The following is an 18,722-nucleotide window of genomic DNA, read 5'->3' on the forward strand; positions in this document are numbered from 1 at the left end:
AGTGGGATAGATTGTGAGGAGGTGGGAGAGGTTGTGAGTCGAGAGAGGAGGTGAGGAGAGATGTTGAAGCTCCTGCTGCTGTTTGGGCTGCCGAGACTGGTCCTGGGTTTCTGCACTGATGTCCCCACAGCCCAGCCCCCAGTGAGTAACTTTAACACACAATTTGTGCCTCCTTCTGAACTACCTTAACCTGCTGCATTGATATTAATGCTCACTGTGGACATTAATATAATAGACGTCCGTTAGTGGTTTAAAAAAAAAGGATTTTAAATACACTTTGTTGAGGATCTGTAATCAAAGGTGAGACGTGGTTATTATCATCATCAGAGTTGTTTATTTTTGTTTGCATTTTGACTACTTGTGTTGTGGTTATTGCAAACATGATGCCTTGTATAAAGGTGTCAGTTTTGTACCAGTTTAAAGGGTAAAAACCTACTACTACTGTGAGACGTGGTGTTCATTGTTTTATTGTCCTGCAGTTTGATTATGCGGCCAGCGAAATCCGACTTCGCCAGGCTCTTCAGAGGAACGGTCAGTTGGCCAAGTTTGCTTGTTTTATCCTTCAATGTCACGTGTTATGCACAACGTTGGGCCGTGATGGTGGCTCTCTTGTTGACTGACAAAGATCGTCTTTTGGAACTCGGCGGTGGTTTTCTGGAAGCTCTCTCGGCAAAACCCGTCCCCTCGGAGGACATCCCCTCGGGAGATGGAGCGATCAAACCCGAATGTGTGCAGGTGCTATGCGGATCGTTATATCTGCAAACCTGTGTGCGACGCCGACTGCTTGGAAGGCCTTCATCTAGCAGTGGATTGGATCATGGTCGACGATTAATTCAAAACTCCCACCACCACATCGCTCCATCGTGAAAAGGCCGCTTGTTTCTGTAATACGGGGTAGTGAATTGGTTTGGTGAGCTGAAATAAAAGGTTACATTAATTGGTGTGTCGAATTGTGCTAAATTCTGACTCGTGTTCAATTCAAGGTAGAGTAGTGTACAGTGCTGTGCCATCAGCCTTGGGTCTTCTGTTCATGTAGGGACGTCGTTTTACAAGTTTGAGAACTTACCACCGTGTCTATAGACATTATATGGCCATAAATGCGGTGCAGTGAATATCGGACGTAATATAATACGTTTTAAAACGAGTGCACTTGCATATAGGAGGCAGACTTTGAACAACGTCTCGCTTGTGAGAACCCCTAGTGAATGCTACATTTTAAGAGCCGTTAAAAAAAATTGTGGCTGGTTGGGTGGCCCCTATTAGTGTAGACATTGGCACATGTCCAGATGTTTCCCGTTCTCTATCCCGTAGCGGAAATGTGGAAATAAAATTATATATTCACACTCGTGCACACATCGCTGAACACAAAGAGGATCTGCAGTGCTTATTTGAATATATATAATAGGCTCGTGTCAAAAGCTATGATAGTGGCACGGAGCTCACGCTGGTCAGGGCAATTGTGAATTTGAACAAAGCACCATGGAGTCATATCGTGACTTTTCCAATACTGATTTTTCTCACGACTTGACCGTCAATATCAATATAAATTCCGTGACAAACATTCCCTTAGTTGCAAAAAGCACGAGATGATAAATTGTGCATGACTAACTTTTGTAAGCGTTGGCTGGACCAAAGATGCTGATTTAAGTCCCCCCCCCCCTTTCCACCTTGCAGGGCTGGATCCTCTGGCGATGCCACAGACTCCGTGCCAGCGCAAGGTCGACGGTTTTGAGGGAGTTCTAGAGCCCTTCTGCCTGCTCTACGCCAGAAGCAGCGAGGCCAGTGCCGGGCTGTGGTCAGAGTGCACTCTCACCGTGCCGACCGACTACTGCCTGCTCGTCCACGTGTGCCTGGGCTGCCCGAGCGACGGCAGCTGCACGGCCGAGCACAACTCCTTCGTGGTGCTCACCCCGATGGCCGGCACGGATGAATCCAGTGATGCCGGTGATGCCGGCGACAGGCTCGGGAGGACGGCTGGCCCTGGTGGGCGGTGGGGAGAGCTGGGCGGACGTGTGGCCTTGGAGCTGTGTGCCCACCGCTGTTCCAGCGCGCTCTTTGCGATGCCCACCAACCGCCTCCACGTGGCATTTGTCCCCGAATCAATTCCCCCGGTGCACAGCTTCCACGCGCTGCACAGCTACGTGAAGGTGCGCTACCTCGCCGTGCCTAGCGCCAGGGCTGATGCCGCCGCCGGTGACCACTACATCCAGGAGTGGCTGGAGGCCGGCTGCGATAATGGAGCCAGCGGCAAGTTTCCGCCGATGCCCCCTCACGGTATTCCAGCGGATGGAAACCAGGCTGTGATCAGCGAGCGGTCGGCTATGGGGCCTGCACCGTCGCTGGCAGAGCGCATCGTGCACCTGGGCGGAGGATACCCCGTGTTCCGCCTGGTGGCGGACGATGACGAGGACGGGCGGCACCTCCTGGGCGAGCTCGTGCACTCGTACCTGCAGCACTGGCTGCCCTCACCCCTGCGCCTGCGGCTGCGCACGCGGTCCCTGCGTCTGAGCTACTCGAGGCAGAAGGGACACCGACCTCCTCCTCCTCCTCCTGACGGTCGCGCAGACAGGGGGGCTACGTCGCAGCCTCGCCGGCATTGCGGTAATTGGTTTGTGATCCCAGAGCAGATTTTTCCTTGCCGGTACAATCGGAGGTGGCAGAACTTGAGCGGTTCCAGTTTCTCTGTGGTCAATGACATTGAATTGTGAGAACCATTTGTAATGAGTGGGTTATCATTTAATTTGCTCTTACTCGAGATGGTGGTGAGATGTTAACTACCTCGCCTGGTATACAGGATATCGTGTCTTCGATCCCAACCTTGACACCTGTATATTTGGAGTTTGCATGTTTTCCCTGGGGTCACGTGGATTTTTCTGCTGTAAATTTCCACAGGATGAGCTACTTCGTTGAGCTATCTATCATTTTGTGGCCAGGTCGCTTCTGAAAAGATCTATATAGCTCGGTGAGTGTTACCTGGTAAAATAAAAAAAATGTTTAGTTTGCCATATGTTTCGCTTCCTCAAGTGGTATCAATTTCTGCTCTGGCCCATGTAGTAAATGCTGAGAAAGTGTCTCGCCCTGTCCGTGCTGGAGTTTGAAACCGAAATATCTTAAGCTGTGAATTACTCGTCAGCTTTGAGTGACTGTGTGTAAGTTTAATTTGTGTAACCTATGCCAATCCATATCAATATACAATTAAATTCATAACCTTCTATTTTATAAACAGGTAAAAATCACTTGAAGGGCTATATTGTATTCATTGGAGACCTTAAAATATTATCATAGGCCTCAACTATGTAACAATTAGATTGGTATAATGTTTGTCACATGTTCGGGGTGATTGGATACCGATAAGTTATTCACTGTTTTGCAGCACCCAACTACGCGGTTCCTCGGATGGCTTATCCCCTCGAGAGCTGTCAGTTTGAGCTGCAAGGCAAGTCTGGGCGTTTCTATTCGCCCAACTTCCCAGACAGCTACCCAGAGCTGGGGTGGTGCAGCTGGAACCTCCAGGTCAGGGAGACTCAGAGCATCGTTGTGAAAATCTGCGGCTTCACTGGAGGAGACGAGTGTTGCCTGCACAGCGACCGGCTGATCTTTGAGGAGTCTCCTAGACGAAACATCATGGCCATGGTGCTGTCATGCTGGGGCCACGACACGTACTACTACACCCCCAAGGGCTCTGGGCTAAGCGTACTGCTCGTGAGTGGCGACCGCCAGGCACTCAATTCTGCTGCTCCACGTCGCTTCTGGGGAGAATACTTTGTTTTAGACGAGTGGGATACACTGGACTTGAGCAGGCTGAACTGCGGGGAGTCTGGTGATAACTCAACATTGATAAACGTAATTCGACAACCTGCTTCCGATGCAGACAGTGACAGGATGGTGTTACTAAGTTCTGAAATGGAAGACTTTGTTAATCAGACTCCCCTTGACATTAATTCCTTAACAAATGAATGGGATTTGGAAGTTAATGAAGACCGTGGCACTGAAGAAGGCATCCAACAAGACATTCCATATCATGATGTTCGTTATTCTCCATTCGAGCTGGCAAATGAGACACGTCACAAAACGGCTTTGGAAAATGAGTTTGAGCAACGTTTAGTTCCACTGGGCTCCAAAGTTGATAACGTCACCTCTGCTATTTTACTTGAGAAAAATGTTCCATATATATCTGATGCAGAAGTACCCAAGCACATTACTGCATTGCCAGTTTTAAAAAATCAAACTCGTTTGTCTATGTCTGTGACTGTTAGAGATCCGAGTGTAAATTTCCACCAAACCCATAATCATGTTGAACTTCCTTCACCTAAATCATCAGGTGTTAATTTGAGGGCTGCAGAAGCTGTTAATGAAACACCAGTGGCAGCTGCAAAAGCTCACACACCAGGCTTTTTAAAACCAATGCTCCAAAGCAAATTACTGGGGCCTCCAAATGTTATTCAGCCAACCCCATCATTTTTAACAAAAAACACACTTGCATCAGTCTTAGAAATAAATTTAATTTCACCCACTTCAGTAACAATGGTTACAAATTCTGTAAAATCGGAGAGCGGTATGCATAATTTTCCAAATGCGTATTCTGACAAGGTCCTTGAGGATGATGTAACTTCCAACACCAAGGGTTCCTTGGGACCTGCATTTGAGATAGAGCCTTCGTTTGTCCAGTCTCAAGTGATGTCCCAACATTTTATGCAGTTGAACAAAGTTACAACACTGGCTTTGTCAGGCAGTAGTACCCAGACTCTCCCAACAGATTACCACGGGGTGAGCGTGGACAGATATCCATCTTCTCGCACAGCTATTGGGAGTGAGTCTAGAGGAACTGCGCAGGCGTTTGACAATCTTTCACAGTCATCGACACGCACTTCATTACTTTGGAAAATGAGTGAACTGGTCAAGGGGACAAAACGACGCGTGGCTTCGAGCAAACAAAAGACAAGGGCTTCTGCAGTGGCATCTTTGATCAAATCTCAGCCGTTACTTGCGTTTCCTGTTGAGGCTTCTCTACGTGGACTCTCGCACAACGCTATTAAAAATAAATCCATTTTTGGCACACATGCCACACGTATACATAAAGGTAGGTATTTGCAGGCATCACGTACAAGGTGGCACAGTTTTCCCCTCGCAGGAACGTATAACGTATTGACTAAACCTTCCGTGACTGCGCAGGCTCGCATAGTTGCCACCACCACACAATCTCTAATCCATTCCACTACAGTGACCACATCTGCCACAGCAGAGAGAACAATTTCGGATGTATCGGTTGCTTCAAACCGCTTGAGCATCCTACCCGAGGGTGCCTCTGGCTCCCCATTGATGTACAGCGCCCAATTGTTCCCTGCCAACAAATCTGATGTTTGGTCACCAAAGCCGGTCATTAGAGACTTTATGCCAACAGAAAGCGTGGGAATTTCTTCAAGCACTGTTACTGCAAACGGGACGAGTTCATCCGATGGTGAGTTTTGAGTGTTTATTTACAGCAGTGTTCTTAACTAATTTTCATAGGAGCAGCCACTTTTGCCGGAAAGATATCCGTATGAGGGCCACCACATATTTTAAACCGTTGGATTTGACAGCACGATGGGGTGTTTTGACATTTGTGTATTGTCGGGGGCCACGGGCCTTGCAATGAAGAACACCGATATATAGGATTAATTCCACATACTGTATGTGCAAGTCAAAGTGAACAGTTTAGGAAGTCAATCTTGATGGGCTTGCTGTTCTTAACTATCAGAATTTTATCATGAATTGCCCGTTTTCACCCCTACTGGATGAAGGCATCCCAATATATGGTTTTGCATGATTGGGGAGGCTACTGCAATCACACTTATGTCACATCAGAATTGTCTCGCCTTCAAACTTAGTTTGTTCTCTTCTGAGAAACATTGTATGAAGTAATTTTTTTGTTTATGTTAAAAGACTTGCATTAATATGTAAATATACTGAGTGGTGGTGTTTTTTGTATGCAATTATTTACTTTAGGGCCATTTCCCACTGCAAAAAATGAGGACAAACCCCAGTCACTGGACATTGGCACAGGGCCTTTCAGACCTCGAGGTGAGTTGACACAAGGCTTGGGTTGGCCACTTCTTATACATGCCAATCAGTATAGAGGGCGTGTAAAATATATATTATTCTGGGGTTGGGAAAAAATTTGGGGGGGGGGGGAGTTATGTGACACGGCCAAGGAGTTGCAGCCTCTGCTTGTGACCTTTTGAACTCGCTCATGATTCTGGCTTCAAGAGATTTTCCCATATAGGTTGTGTTTGAATGCTAAAGCCGGTCAATCGATTTGAGAGAGGGCTGCATTTTATTCGCCCTCCCCACCCACTGCCTATGCCGACCAGCGTGTAACTGTGTGGCTTGTTTCATATTTTTATCCTTGCCTTAAATTATTAGTCTCACTGACACAGTAAGATCCCAGAGGGAGCGATGGCACCTTGTTAACTTGGTGAAATTGGATCATGATGATGGTTGCACAGGAGCGTGTGGTGCTACATGGCGTGCATATGGTGTGGTGAATGGCTGTGTGGGTGTCGTATAGCGGTCAGCATGCTGCGCTATTAACCCAGCAACTAGAGTTCGATTCCTGCTCGCAGCCAACACCAGGTGATAATTGTCTGTGCCGGTCCTGGGCCTCTCCTAGGTCGACTGAGCCTTAAATCAGTACCTAGTGTGGTATGTAAACATCGCCACTGGGGAGACGATGGCGGCTGGGTGTGGTGCTGGCCACCCACCCCCTCTCGTGTGCCGTGTCGGCCTTCATAGATGTTCGCTAACAGCACTTGCCTCAACATGTTAAGGCTATATGGGGGATCTTTGTCTTTGTACTTCAGAGTACACCTGGTTTGAGATGTCCGTGGACTCAATGCTTCAAAAGAAGGCAAGGGAAGGGCTTTCTTTTGGCCGCATTGTGAAGCTCCTCTCTTCACACCTCTCCCAGCTGGTGAGGATATTGTTGCTGCTGAACCCTATGAAGATGTTTTGTCTCTTTGCTTCGCATGGATGTCCTGCAGTGTCTCATCACTTTTTTAATTGGCTACAGCAAACCCTTGCCCATTGCGGGGGTTACGTTCTTGAAAGTAGCTTCAATTGTAAGATCCGCCATCCGCAAAGACAAAAGCAAATAGGAAAAAACTAGGGTTTGGTTCAACCCAAACATTGAACGGGAAGTATTTTGAATGTAAAATATTATTAATATTTTCTAGTATTAAATGTAACCTGTATGGTAAATGTATAGAATGAAAACAATTAATGTAGTGTACACTACAGACAGAAAAATTGTGCGGCTGGGAACACGTGACCTAGGACCCACGATTGGATGCTTAGGAGACGATACGGCACCGCGTGTGTTTTTCTATGGCAGCAGCATCGCGAACAGTACAGTTACGATGCATACAGGAATCTCGTGGTACATTGAGTGGTTGAGCCACAGGCGCAAACGGCGAACTCTTCCTCGGTAAAATTTGGCGCTAAATCTCCGAGAGAAAGGTTTTCTGTACTGCGAAATTTACTTTGCCAACACGAAATGACCAAAACTAACGCGTATCACCCAAGTGCAAGACTGCTGCTCTTAATTTGGTCGATGTTTACAGCGCGTTTGTTAAATTATCTTGTGCTCCCCCATTTCAGATGGAGAAAAACGCAAGCGATTATTATGGAAGTAGTTTCCTGAGTGTTCTGCCAAGACAAGCAGGCTGGTAAGGGTTTATATACAGCCCTTTCACGCCACTGGTAGTTGAAGACCTTCCTATGCCGTGTCGATCATAGCGGGTGGATGGGTGGTTGAATATTTACCCACATTGGTGCATGCTGGTTTGTAAAGACTGTTCCCAGGAATGGGTTCAGATATCATTAGCCACTGATATATTCCCATGGCCAGGAAAACAATTCAGGTTGCTGGGTTTATAGCACTAACGACTCTATTTCCTCTCCACCTTGGTCTGGTAAGGGTTAAATGCGATGCCACTATCCCTCGGTTCTACATTTTGTTGATATGTTCTGATGAATCGGTTTTATGTGTAGTGAGCCATCTCGCCTAGCTCTCAAGCTGTGAAAATGCGATTGTCGTCGCTGTGAATTTCCCGCGTGCAGGGTGGCGCAGGGCCTGCAAGTGCAAACGAAGTTCCACGTCTTTTTCCGGCACCTGCCCCGCGCCAGCGCGCGCCAGCTGCAGCGATCATTGCGCAATCTTCCCGGCCAGCACTTGGAGTCCGCGGACGGGGCCCTGAGGCTCCAGCTCCTCTCCATCGATGTGACCGGTACTGCACACCACCACCACAACCCACATTGCAACACAAGCCACAGTGGCCATGCACTGCCAAGCAAAAACATGCACGCAATATTATTTTCATCAATATTGTGCAAGAGTAAATATTTTTGCTGTTGGATTTTTTGTGCAAAATGCAGGCAAATTCTTGAATGAACCCATTTATTTGGGTTTTTTAAATCTGGATTGATAAATGGCTTTCTTTATTGCTAAAGGTCTGCGTGAAGAGCACTTTATAACTCCGTCGTGATGTATTGTGAGTTGACTACTGTGGACGTAGAGGTGAGGCTATTTACTGCATGAGCAATTTAGATTGTTACACCACAGTGCCATGAGAGATGGTGATGGCTTGAACAGCCCTTCATCCAATAATGATTTGAGTGGCTGATGCTTATTCGCATTGGATTGACACTTTAGTAAAATCTTCTCCCCTTTCAGATTATTAAAAGCGGTTGTTGGTTAAATTTCGATTTAAAGCTTTCGTGACTGCAGGGATTCATCTTCTTGGTTCTTTCGGTAAAGTCACGTAGAAGGGAAATAATAAAATAATAAAACATAAAAAACATAATAAATATAAAAAAATAATTCTCACGACGTTTCGGCCACAACGCAAGCAGCCGTAGAGGACGGCTGCTTGCGTTGTGGCCAAAACGTCGTGAGAATTATTTTATTATGTTTTATTTTTATTATTTCCCTTCTACGTGACTTTACCGAAATAACCAAGAAGACGGTTGTTGGTTTTGCCTTTTTTGATACAGTTCCCAGAGTTACCATGTGCAAGCTTGAGCATGGGTGTGAGCACGCCCACGATGCATCGGCGCTCCTTGTCTTTGGGAGCGCACGGATGAACCCTTGTTGGCTCGGTGTGCTCGCGTGAGCAAGCTTTTGTATCCAACTCGTCCATCATCAATTTCAGATGTGGACGAGTGTGACGTGGGGGAGGACCTGTGTGACGCAAACGCATTCTGCCACAACATGGTGGGCTCCTACGTCTGCTTCTGTAATGAAAACTACATCAACCTCGACCCCGCGTGGAAAGGAACCCAGTGCCAAAGCGTTCTCGCTCAAGGCAAGTTCCCTTATGCTGGCGCACAAACAACTGTTATACTTGCACATCATAGCACCCATTTCGGTGTTTAAATATAAATAACCTGTTCCTAACAATAATTATTACCAATTTCTCCCTTGCATAAAATGTATTCATTATCAGAACTGATGTTTATTCGATTTGTGTATGCAGAATTTAAGTTTTCTAGAAGACTAAGTTGAGTCTATATGTTTAACTAGACAACATTTCAACCATACAATTGAGAACCTAAGGTCATCCTTGGGTTCTAAATATGCTTTAAATGTCATTCTCAACACTTAAATATGGTTTCCATCATCGGTGAACCAAGCACTTTGCCTCCCATGGAGTGAGACTGCAAAGCCCACTTCCATTTCCTTCGAGATGAATCTCACTGGGTTGTCATTTCAAAATGCTCCATTTTTAAAAGGTGCAAACCACGTGGTGTTACCGTCGCGTCTGTAATTAAGTCGAGGCAACGGGTGCTGCCACCACGACGGCCCCTGCCCCCACAGAGGCACCAGAGGTGGCGGCCCTAGTTTCCCCGCTGGCCGTAGCGCTGGGCTCTGCTGCCTGCATCCTTGTGCTGCTGGTGCTCGTGGGGGTGGCCGTGAGTAGCGTCGCGGTGAAGGGGAGGAGGCGCCGTCGTCGCTTGCGCCTGGAGGCAAACGGCTTCAGCTGCACAAGCACGCCCGCCATCTACTTCCACCGGCGCTGGGAAGACTGGGATCCACCTCCTGCACCGACTCTGTCAGACGCAACACTCGTCTCTCAGCCCCGAGTGGGTCCTCCCATGGTGAGCGCTTCCAGCATCAGCGCTCCGGACAATCTCGCGTCACTCAACGGTGGTACGAGCACGGGAGGGCAGTGGCGTGCATCCGCATCGGCCGACGTTTAAGATTGTGCAGCAGAGCCGTCCACTTCGCCAACTCCCGAGTCTTAAATCTCCGACGCGTTGTCTGCCCGTTTTGAGTGTTGCTTTTTTTGTTTTGAATGTAATGCGATTGTTATAGGATGTAGTAATGGTATGCAAATGTTTAATTATACACTTAATGTAACCGTGGCCCTTTAGCTTTAATTGCAACAGCTGATTTGAGGTAACATTTAAGGAATTTTGTTTAGCTTGCAAATAGTTATGCTTGCTAAATGTGCATGCGATGTCTCGGCACAGCCAATGAACACCTTGTTTTAAACCATGAAAATTAACCAAATCGTAACCATAAAAAAATTCAAGTATTACAAATGTCATTATCATGGTAACCACATCGTAACTTAATGTGCTTCATGTCATATTTAAAATTGTCACATGGTTTGTTTTAAATTCAAGGTTCATGAGTTTCCTCCCCATGTTTCCCAGTTAAGGAGTTGGTCCATGTGGGTATTTTTGTTTTCCCTGTTGGCCAGGGTAGTGTGCTTAGTGATGCACATTAACCTGCATTTGTTACACTACTATGCATTAAATTGAAAAGTACATGGGTTTGTTTTACTTTTTTTCTATCATGATAAATGAGCACTTTATACAAAAATGACAAAGTACACATTTTAACACATTTACACATGCAAGTACAAAGCTTACATTTGAATTCTATCTCAGGTCATGGTTTGTAATTGGCAATTTCATCACAAAGTGCTACGTGTATTGTTTCCCATAGTGCATTGTTTTTTAGTTTGCTTGAGCCTGACAATTTGCAGTTGGCTCATCACAAGTTAAATCCATTTGCTATTTAATAGCTGTACACTGCATCCTAAAGTGGCTCCAAGAAACTCTGCAGACACCAATTGGTGCCCGGATTAACTTTATTTACAGAAACGTTATTTTTTTCAACCTGGAGATGCTTTACTAGGGTGGGTAAAGATGCATCCTGTACCAAAAACAGGAGGGACGGGGTACTGGCTCAAGGTAAAATTGCTCATGTCAGTGGTAGTGGAAAGAATTATGGACAAGTGGTTCAGTTTTCACTGAATCTTTGCAAATGGATGTCCAGTGACTGCTTCAATAACCTTGGTAACTTCCACCAGCATTCAACAAAGGTGCTTAATTAAGGCTGTATAGTCCCGAGTATTTTAACATGAGTGAATGTGTAGCAGTCCATACTGTTTAAAAAGTGGAATTGTTATGGTACATGGAAAGAAATGTTGGAAAATAAAGTTTATAATTGTACAATATTGTCTAAAGACCATTTGAGATGGTGGTCATCTCTTCACGTACATACACCAGTAGGGTCCAAAACAAGAAATGCTAAGGATATTTCCCACCCTAGAAACATTGAAATGAAAACAAGCATATGGTATAAATGTAATGTTTTATTATCTGTTCACAAGCCTTAAGGAAATTAAACTCAAATCGCTAACTGAACACTTGTGGGATATAAATAAAAAATCCCAAAGCCAAACATTTAATGAACTTTTTTATGCAGCTTTCAACGGTATTTTCACTTTGGTAAGATGCCTGCCCTACCAAATGTGAACCATCTACAGTATAAAGCTTACAGAATGTGAAACAAGGCTTTTAATTAAGGTTGGAGAAAACTTCCACATTGTAAGCTAAACTTTGCTTACATGAAGAATCTCACTTGAAAGCATCATTGTTCTGGCTCCTCTTCACTCTCTGCCTGCTGGGAACTTTTCTCCGCATTTGACATGTTTACATCATTGTTGTCAACATCACTACTCTCACTGTCATCCTCATCAGTACTAGCAGTGTACTCGGAGTTCACATGATTTGTGTTTACAAACAGGTCATCATCTCCACTGTCATCTTCATCAGAGACCTCTTCATCATTCGCTGCACAGGTGGTTTCTTCACGGTCCAGTTTTGGCTCACTACACAGGGAAGCACAAAAGAGAACTTGTCTTATCATGCCAAAAAAAATCTATACTATAACATGGAGATAGGCAAGCATGCCAATGCAGAACAACAGATCAAGTGCAATTAATGGATGAACAGGTTTTAAGGAACAAAACAACTTTAACTAAACAAAAATACTTACAGGAATGTCTTGCTGGAAGCTTCTACACTTGCATCCTCATTGAACTTGACAGGCCTACAGAGAGAAACAAACCCAATTACTGAAATTCAAATGACAAGTGGTAGTCCTATATGTAACATCAACCAACATGGCACATTCACAATGTTCTTACCAAACACCCTCCTTCTTGAGGTATCTGATGTGGTCTCTGTTCAAGATGGACACAATTTCTGCCTTGACTTTGTCGCCTTCTTCAATGGGCTCTACCATCACAAAATCTCCTGCAGACATTTAAAAAAAGTGACAATATCATGTAAATAACAGCAGCAGATTGCATATAAAACCAAACTTGTTCATGAGCAGATATAACTATTAGAGGCATACAACCATGAAATCGATTCACAGCCTAATTTTTGTGTAGTCCTTTATTCAGTTTAACCGACTAGTGGTTCTGCGGTGGAGTTAACGTTTCTGTTGCAATCGGAAGGTTGTGAGTTCAAATTCAGGTTGAAGTCGTGTTTTTTTCAACTGGATACTCACTCCCCTTCCCTACAATGAAATATCCACCACTTGCGCAGCGATGTATACTGGTGAAAAACCACCTCCGCACATTTGAGCAGGAAATCGATTTCACTTTTCCATTGTGAACAATATGAATTCAAGCTTATTCAACTTATCTGACATGTAGCTGCATTGAAGTTACACAATATCGAACCTCTTTTAATCCAGATGTTCTTGCGGTACTTGGTGGGCATTGTGACGAGGAAGTGTTCTCCGGCAGCTGTCTCCACCTCATGCAGATTATTGCCAGGTGTGCCCAACACCTGATGCACACAAGTCAACAGCTCACTAAACTCTGTATTCAAACACAAGCTCGTTAAATATCACACAGTACCGAGTGAAACATTAAATTATACCTTCATCTGGTTTATGCATAATACAAACAATTCCGTGTATTTAAGCATTTCAATACTGCATAAACGTTCAGTTGTAACTGAACGTTTATAAAGTCTTGGAATCTAAACAGGGTTACGCCTGATTTAGTATTGGGATTAGAATCTGCCTGTGAATACCAGGTGATGTAGGCTTGGTCTTCCAGCCAGGCGAGTGTGGAGCAATGCATTGTTGCATCTGTATGGCACGATGAGTGTTACTCTCTTTTATGCATGGGTGTCCTCCCACAAAGTTAAATACTCAATGCAAGACCTTCCTGAACATGTCTTTTACTTGGCTTTTCATGGAAAAGGGGCATTTAAAAACATGTTACAGCCATACATTTGTAAACTCTGGAATGACCCACAGAGGCGTAGCTAGGGGGGTACATATGTCCCCGGGCGCCAAGGTAAAGGGGCGCCAAAATGAGGCTTACAACGTTACATTATAACTTATTGCGGCGGGCGCGGCAGCCTGAAACTACTGCACAAATCTACACCTCAACCTAAAAGTTTATATTTCCCGCCACACACAGCCGACATGTCATGTAATTACATTTTGGTATGTGATTAAACGGGGGGGAGCGCCAATGTTATAGTTCGTCCCCGGGCGCAAATTATCCTAGCTACGCCACTGATGACCCAGCAAACTAAGCTTTTCCCATGGCACCCAGATCACTCCTGCAAATAATGCCACTGCATCATCATCTCTCGAGTTTAAACCTTAAGCTTAGCAAACAAATTACAGGTAATTGTCTGGACAAGTCTGTTGAGTTTGTTCGCGCTACGATTGGCACGGCTACGTACGGTGCGAAAAAAGTTCAAAACGCATACCTTGACGATCTGCTGCTGCTCCATGGGTGCTGCGAACTCCTCCAGCACCTCCTTCACCACGTGCTTGCGTTTCGTCGCCTTTGACATCCTGAGCGGCTTTGGCGCGGACACTGGCGATTTCTCCTTGGGGACTGCTCACTTTGGAACGTGTTTTCCAAACGGCCAACAACTACGGGAGGTGACGATATTGACACACGTCCAGATTATTACTTAACAGATGGTTATGAGTGTACACCGCAGTACTTTACATACTAATCCGGCTGTGATGGTGCACAATTGTGAATTAGCGCTTTGCATGTGAGGGTTGGTAGATCACGCAGATATTTAAATGATCAAACGCCACTCTCCAGATGGAAAAACAGCAAGTGGGTTGGCGGAGCAATCTATTCGGACATTTGACTGTTGTTACACCTTCCCAGATACTCTGGTTTTCTCCAAACTAAACACGGCAGTACTTTACAAGATCCAGCGCAGCTCCTGCAAGTCTCGAAACCCAATGAATGTTTGCCGCAGAGAAGATGCGATGTATTAGGGTACCGGTAGCTGGTCGTGGGGTTTGTTCGCAATCGCTCCAAGAAAGACGAAATATTTGGTTCCCCTGCTCATGGGGGACTGCATCATTAAATGCCCAACAATCATAAAAGTCCAATCCAGTTTATAATCAAGTAAAAAGCCACTCATTTGAGCTGTGGTCGCTTATGAAAAAGAGTTAAATAGCTCAGTGGCCCTTACTTGGTAAAGTTAAGATAATCTAGATTTTAAGTTTTCGTGACTGCAGGGATCCATAATACTCTTTGGTCCTTTCAGTAAAGTCACGTAGGTAGAAAACAAATAATTAAATCACGACGTTTACCAAGTGTGTTGCGCCCGAAACGTCGTGATTGAATTTATTTTATACCTACGTGACTTTATTGAAAGAACCAATGAGTGTTAAGAAGATAGTTTAGTAGTTTTAACCACAGTAATCGATTCCTCGGGAGTTCCCCACTCTCCACGATGGCGTTGAGCTTGTGGCCGCTTCTTCAAAAAAGATAAAAGAGCTAAATAGCTCAGTGGCCCTTACTTGGTAACGTTAAGAACATAGTTGATTAAACTTGATTTGGAGCTTTCGTGACTGCAGGAATTACTCTTTGGTTCTTTCGGTAAAGTCACGGAGAAAGATAAATTAAATAATAGCATACGACGTTTCGATTGCAACACAAGCAATCATCATCAGGTACAAATGAAATAGAAAACAAACCTAGTAAACTTAGAAATAAAATGCAAATACAACACACAGAATCGACTAACACAACAGTCAACACCCCACCTAGTTGATCACGTTCTTTCAAAGATTGCTAAATTTGAGAGACAAAACACAGACACGGAGACACAGACACACGCAGAGGGAAATAACACAGAGATAACACGAGAGATAACACAAGAGACACACACACAGAGACACACACATAGGCACACACACACAGAGACACACAGAAAGACACAGACACACACAGAGAGACACACACGTAGACACACAACAGAGACACACACACATAAGCACACAGAGAGACAGACACACAGAGACACACGTAGACACACACACAACATAGACACACAGACGCAACGGGAATCGATTGAATCGTTAACGGGCGGCGGAATCGATTCCTCGGGAGTCCCCCCCTCACCCCGCTTCTCCACGATGCCGTCAGCCCGCGTACTCGCCGCCTCCCCTGCCCCGGGGCTTAGCCGCCGTCCCGAGTCGCTACGTACGCGGCTCTCGCTCTTGGTGTTCACGCCGTGAGCGTCGCTGCGGGGAGGAGACGGAGCGGGCTGGAGCGGGAGCCCGGAGTGGAAGCCGCGGGTCCCGCACGCACGGCGGCCATCGTTTTCCTACTGTCTGACGTGGTCTGACGTAGGACCAGCAAGACGCGCGCCGATTGGCTGCAGCGGCGGGAGGCTCGGAGCCAATGGAAGGCGCGGAGCCGTTCACTGGGGCGCCCCGCAATGCGAATCGCGACGGGGGCTTGGGGCCCCGGACCATGAGTAATCCCCCCCCCCCCCCGCTCACCACGTGACATGCCCGACACGTGTATATATGTGGCAGAGGTCGCAATCGGGTACCTGATACCCGTACCCTAACCGATACCCGGTACGGGTAGCCGTTTGCGACCCTGGTGCGGCCGGGTACAGGGTACGGGAAGGCCGTGAGTCACTGGTGAGTCACCGTTTGTCACTCATTTCGGGTAGGGTACGGGTACCCGTGCCCGGCCAGGTACCCATTTGCGACCCTTGGTGCGGCCGGGTACAGGTACGGGTAAGGAATCAAACCCAGTTTGCGACCTCTGGTATGTAGATAGGGGCCGTCCATAAACGACGATATTGGACGATTTTTGACCCCACAGTTATTGCTGTGGTTTTCACACCTGATGATGATTGCTTGTGTTGCAATCGAAACGTCGTGAGAAATTAATAGTTTTATTTTTATTATTTTATTATTTCCCTTCTACGTGACTTTACCGAAAGAACCAAGTAAATTATAATCCCTTGTTCATCATGACGTCCTTTTTACTTCTATGTCTCAACAGCGTTAGGGAGATCACGTGATGACGTGAGTGTTCTGCTTTTGTAGTGAGGGTTGTGAGTTGACGCCGAGGAGGGGGGAGGAGGCGCCTCTCGCCCCCCCATGTGGAGTGACGTCACCCGCTAATTATTATTAATGAAGGGGGGGTGTCTATTTGGATGACGTCACCTGCTCATGCTTATTATTGAGGGGGGCTGTTCGATGTGGATTGACGTCACATGCTCATGATTATTAGTGAGAGGGGGGGGAGTATGCCATATCGAGTGACATCACAGAAACTCTAGATATGTGGATATCGCGGGTAAAGTGAAATACAAATGTGTTGCAGGTCTAAGCCGTCTTAGCGCAGCATTGCTTCATTATTTCAGTCGTTTACTGCCGTACGCACCCTGAAGGTTGCGTGTGTCTGCTGCAAGCGCGTGTATGTGTACCTATGGACGCACGTGTGTGTAGGGGGGGGAGCGGTAGTGCAGTGGTTAGCATGCTGCGCTACGAACCCGGCGACCCGAGTTCAATTCCCGCTCACGGCCACCACCGATGACGATTATTTGATACCGGTCCTGGGCATCCCTGATGGTCGACTCAGCCTCAAACGAGTAACTGGTGTGGTACTCTTAGGTTTAATTTTCGGTAAAGTCACGTAGGTAAGAAATAAAATAATAAATCACGACGTTTCGGAGGCAACGCAAGTCTCCGTCACCAGGTGGGACCGTCACACTATCAAGTGAGTGAGAAAAATCCAAGAGACAAGCTCTTAAATTGGATTTATTAAAATATTTTTTACCTACGTGACTTTACCGAAAAAACCTAAGAGTATGAATCCTTGCAGTGACGAAAGCTTCAAATCTAGAACTGATGTGGTGTGTGAACATTGCCACTGGGGAGACAAAGGCGGCCGTGCGTGGTGAATCCAAGTTCCGGGCAAAGCCGGGTATGAAAGCTAGTTATGCAGAAAACGCACTTGGATGTACCAGCGCATACATCATCAGCCATATTCTGTTCACTGTTGGGCGAATGACTCCATCCCACGGCGTTGCCCACGATTCTGTGATGCCACGACAAATCTTACTCCTGCACCCCCCATCGTTCCATCTCTTCGGGCGCATTTCCCAATTTCCTCCATCGGCTATGATCTCCTCTTACCGCGTGTCTTGTCCTCGCCTCCTCACTTAACCTAACTTGCGTACGTTGTCTTGATACACGAGTTACTTCCTACACCACGAAAGTTACTTGCGAGAATGAATACACCTCGATCAATCTCTGCATATATTTCAGGTGTTGTTCTGTTATACATATTGTATGTGTTCATGTTTCTGAGCCTCGTTATATAGCAGATATGCGCTGGCTGAAAACTTTCTTTAGAAACATTGATACTTATCTTGTCAATAAACCACTATCATCAAGCACACGAACTAATCGTAACCAGTTTCTGTTCGTAATACCAACTTACGTACAAATTATTGGTGACGCTGCGTTGGCAGTGGTTCAAAAGCATTCGTCAATAACGCTGCTTAAAAAGGGGAAACATTCAATAGGTGACAGTTCGGGAAATGGTTCTTCATAGCACAAAGGCCAGAAAGTGGAGACAAGTTTGAGACTGTCCTTTCTTTTTACCATGGGGTCGGGTAACATAAAAAACAACACTGTGTTGTACATACAAATCAGATGTAACTTAAAAAACGAAAATAAAGCAAAATGTTTCGTAAATAAATATGATCAGACTTACAACCAGGATTTTTTTTGTAATTTATTTTTCCCCAAGTAAAAATATAAATGTATTAAACACCAAATTACATGTTAAAAATAACCTGCAATAACTGATAACAAAACAAACCTGCCATTTATTTGGAGATGCGGAACACCCAGAAAACATGCACACTTTAGATCAACTCATTAACCACAAATTAGCTATACCTCATGTTCAGAGTTTTCAACCTCATAGTTACTGGATTATTCTTGCATCTTTCTAACAAATGACACTTGCTCAAACAGCATGAAAAAAGCATTGCACTTTCAACACATTTTAAGAACCTGCAAGTACTGGCATTGAATAATAAAAACAAATCATGATGACCAAAATAATGAC

At 45.5% G+C, this 18,722-nt stretch overlaps 2 protein-coding genes across 3 annotated transcripts; one reads left to right on the forward strand and one right to left on the reverse strand.

Annotated features, from left to right (window-relative positions):
* The first annotated feature begins 5,966 nt into the window (after positions 1-5,966).
* Positions 5,967-11,262, forward strand: LOC133347131 (uncharacterized). Its single transcript, XM_061559134.1, has 6 exons — positions 5,967-6,060; positions 6,840-6,949; positions 7,636-7,703; positions 8,098-8,264; positions 9,189-9,341; positions 9,854-11,262. Exons 1-6 carry the CDS (start codon positions 5,967-5,969, stop codon positions 10,234-10,236), a joined length of 975 nt encoding a protein of 324 aa, XP_061415118.1. The 3' UTR covers positions 10,237-11,262.
* Positions 11,263-11,622: 360 nt separating this feature from the next.
* Positions 11,623-15,956, reverse strand: EIF1AD (eukaryotic translation initiation factor 1A domain containing). 2 transcript variants are annotated; one of them, XM_061559135.1, is made up of 6 exons: positions 15,826-15,956; positions 14,074-14,242; positions 13,023-13,131; positions 12,480-12,588; positions 12,329-12,382; positions 11,623-12,161 (listed from the first exon to the last, which is right to left on the reverse strand). In XM_061559135.1, exons 2-6 carry the CDS (start codon positions 14,158-14,160, stop codon positions 11,921-11,923), a joined length of 600 nt encoding a protein of 199 aa, XP_061415119.1. In that variant the 5' UTR covers positions 14,161-14,242; positions 15,826-15,956; the 3' UTR covers positions 11,623-11,920. The 2 variants fall into 2 exon arrangements, with proteins under 2 accessions (XP_061415119.1, XP_061415120.1); XM_061559136.1 differs by having other exon boundaries at positions 15,741-15,931.
* Between the last annotated feature and the right edge of the window lie 2,766 nt (positions 15,957-18,722).

This window comes from Lethenteron reissneri, chromosome 25 (genome assembly GCF_015708825.2).
Source record: "Lethenteron reissneri isolate LAM-NWPU_2019-01 chromosome 25, ASM1570882v1, whole genome shotgun sequence".
NCBI lineage: Eukaryota > Metazoa > Chordata > Hyperoartia > Petromyzontiformes > Petromyzontidae > Lethenteron > Lethenteron reissneri.

Bases quoted from the DNA above. Each gene is read 5' to 3' on its own strand.
- LOC133347131 (XM_061559134.1), top strand. From the start codon at position 5,967: ATGCAATTATTTACTTTAGGGCCATTTCCCACTGCAAAAAATGAGGAC. The intron at 7,704-8,097 runs GTAAGGGTTTAT...TCCCGCGTGCAG, and splicing joins CTGCCAAGACAAGCAGGCTG to GGTGGCGCAGGGCCTGCAAG. The intron at 9,342-9,853 runs GCAAGTTCCCTT...CTGCCCCCACAG, and splicing joins CCAAAGCGTTCTCGCTCAAG to AGGCACCAGAGGTGGCGGCC.
- EIF1AD (XM_061559135.1), bottom strand. From the start codon at position 14,160: ATGTCAAAGGCGACGAAACGCAAGCACGTGGTGAAGGAGGTGCTGGAG. The intron at 13,132-14,073 runs GTATGCGTTTTG...TGTGTGCATCAG, and splicing joins AGCAGCAGCAGATCGTCAAG to GTGTTGGGCACACCTGGCAA. The intron at 12,383-12,479 runs GTAAGAACATTG...TTCTCTCTGTAG, and splicing joins CTCAAGAAGGAGGGTGTTTG to GCCTGTCAAGTTCAATGAGG.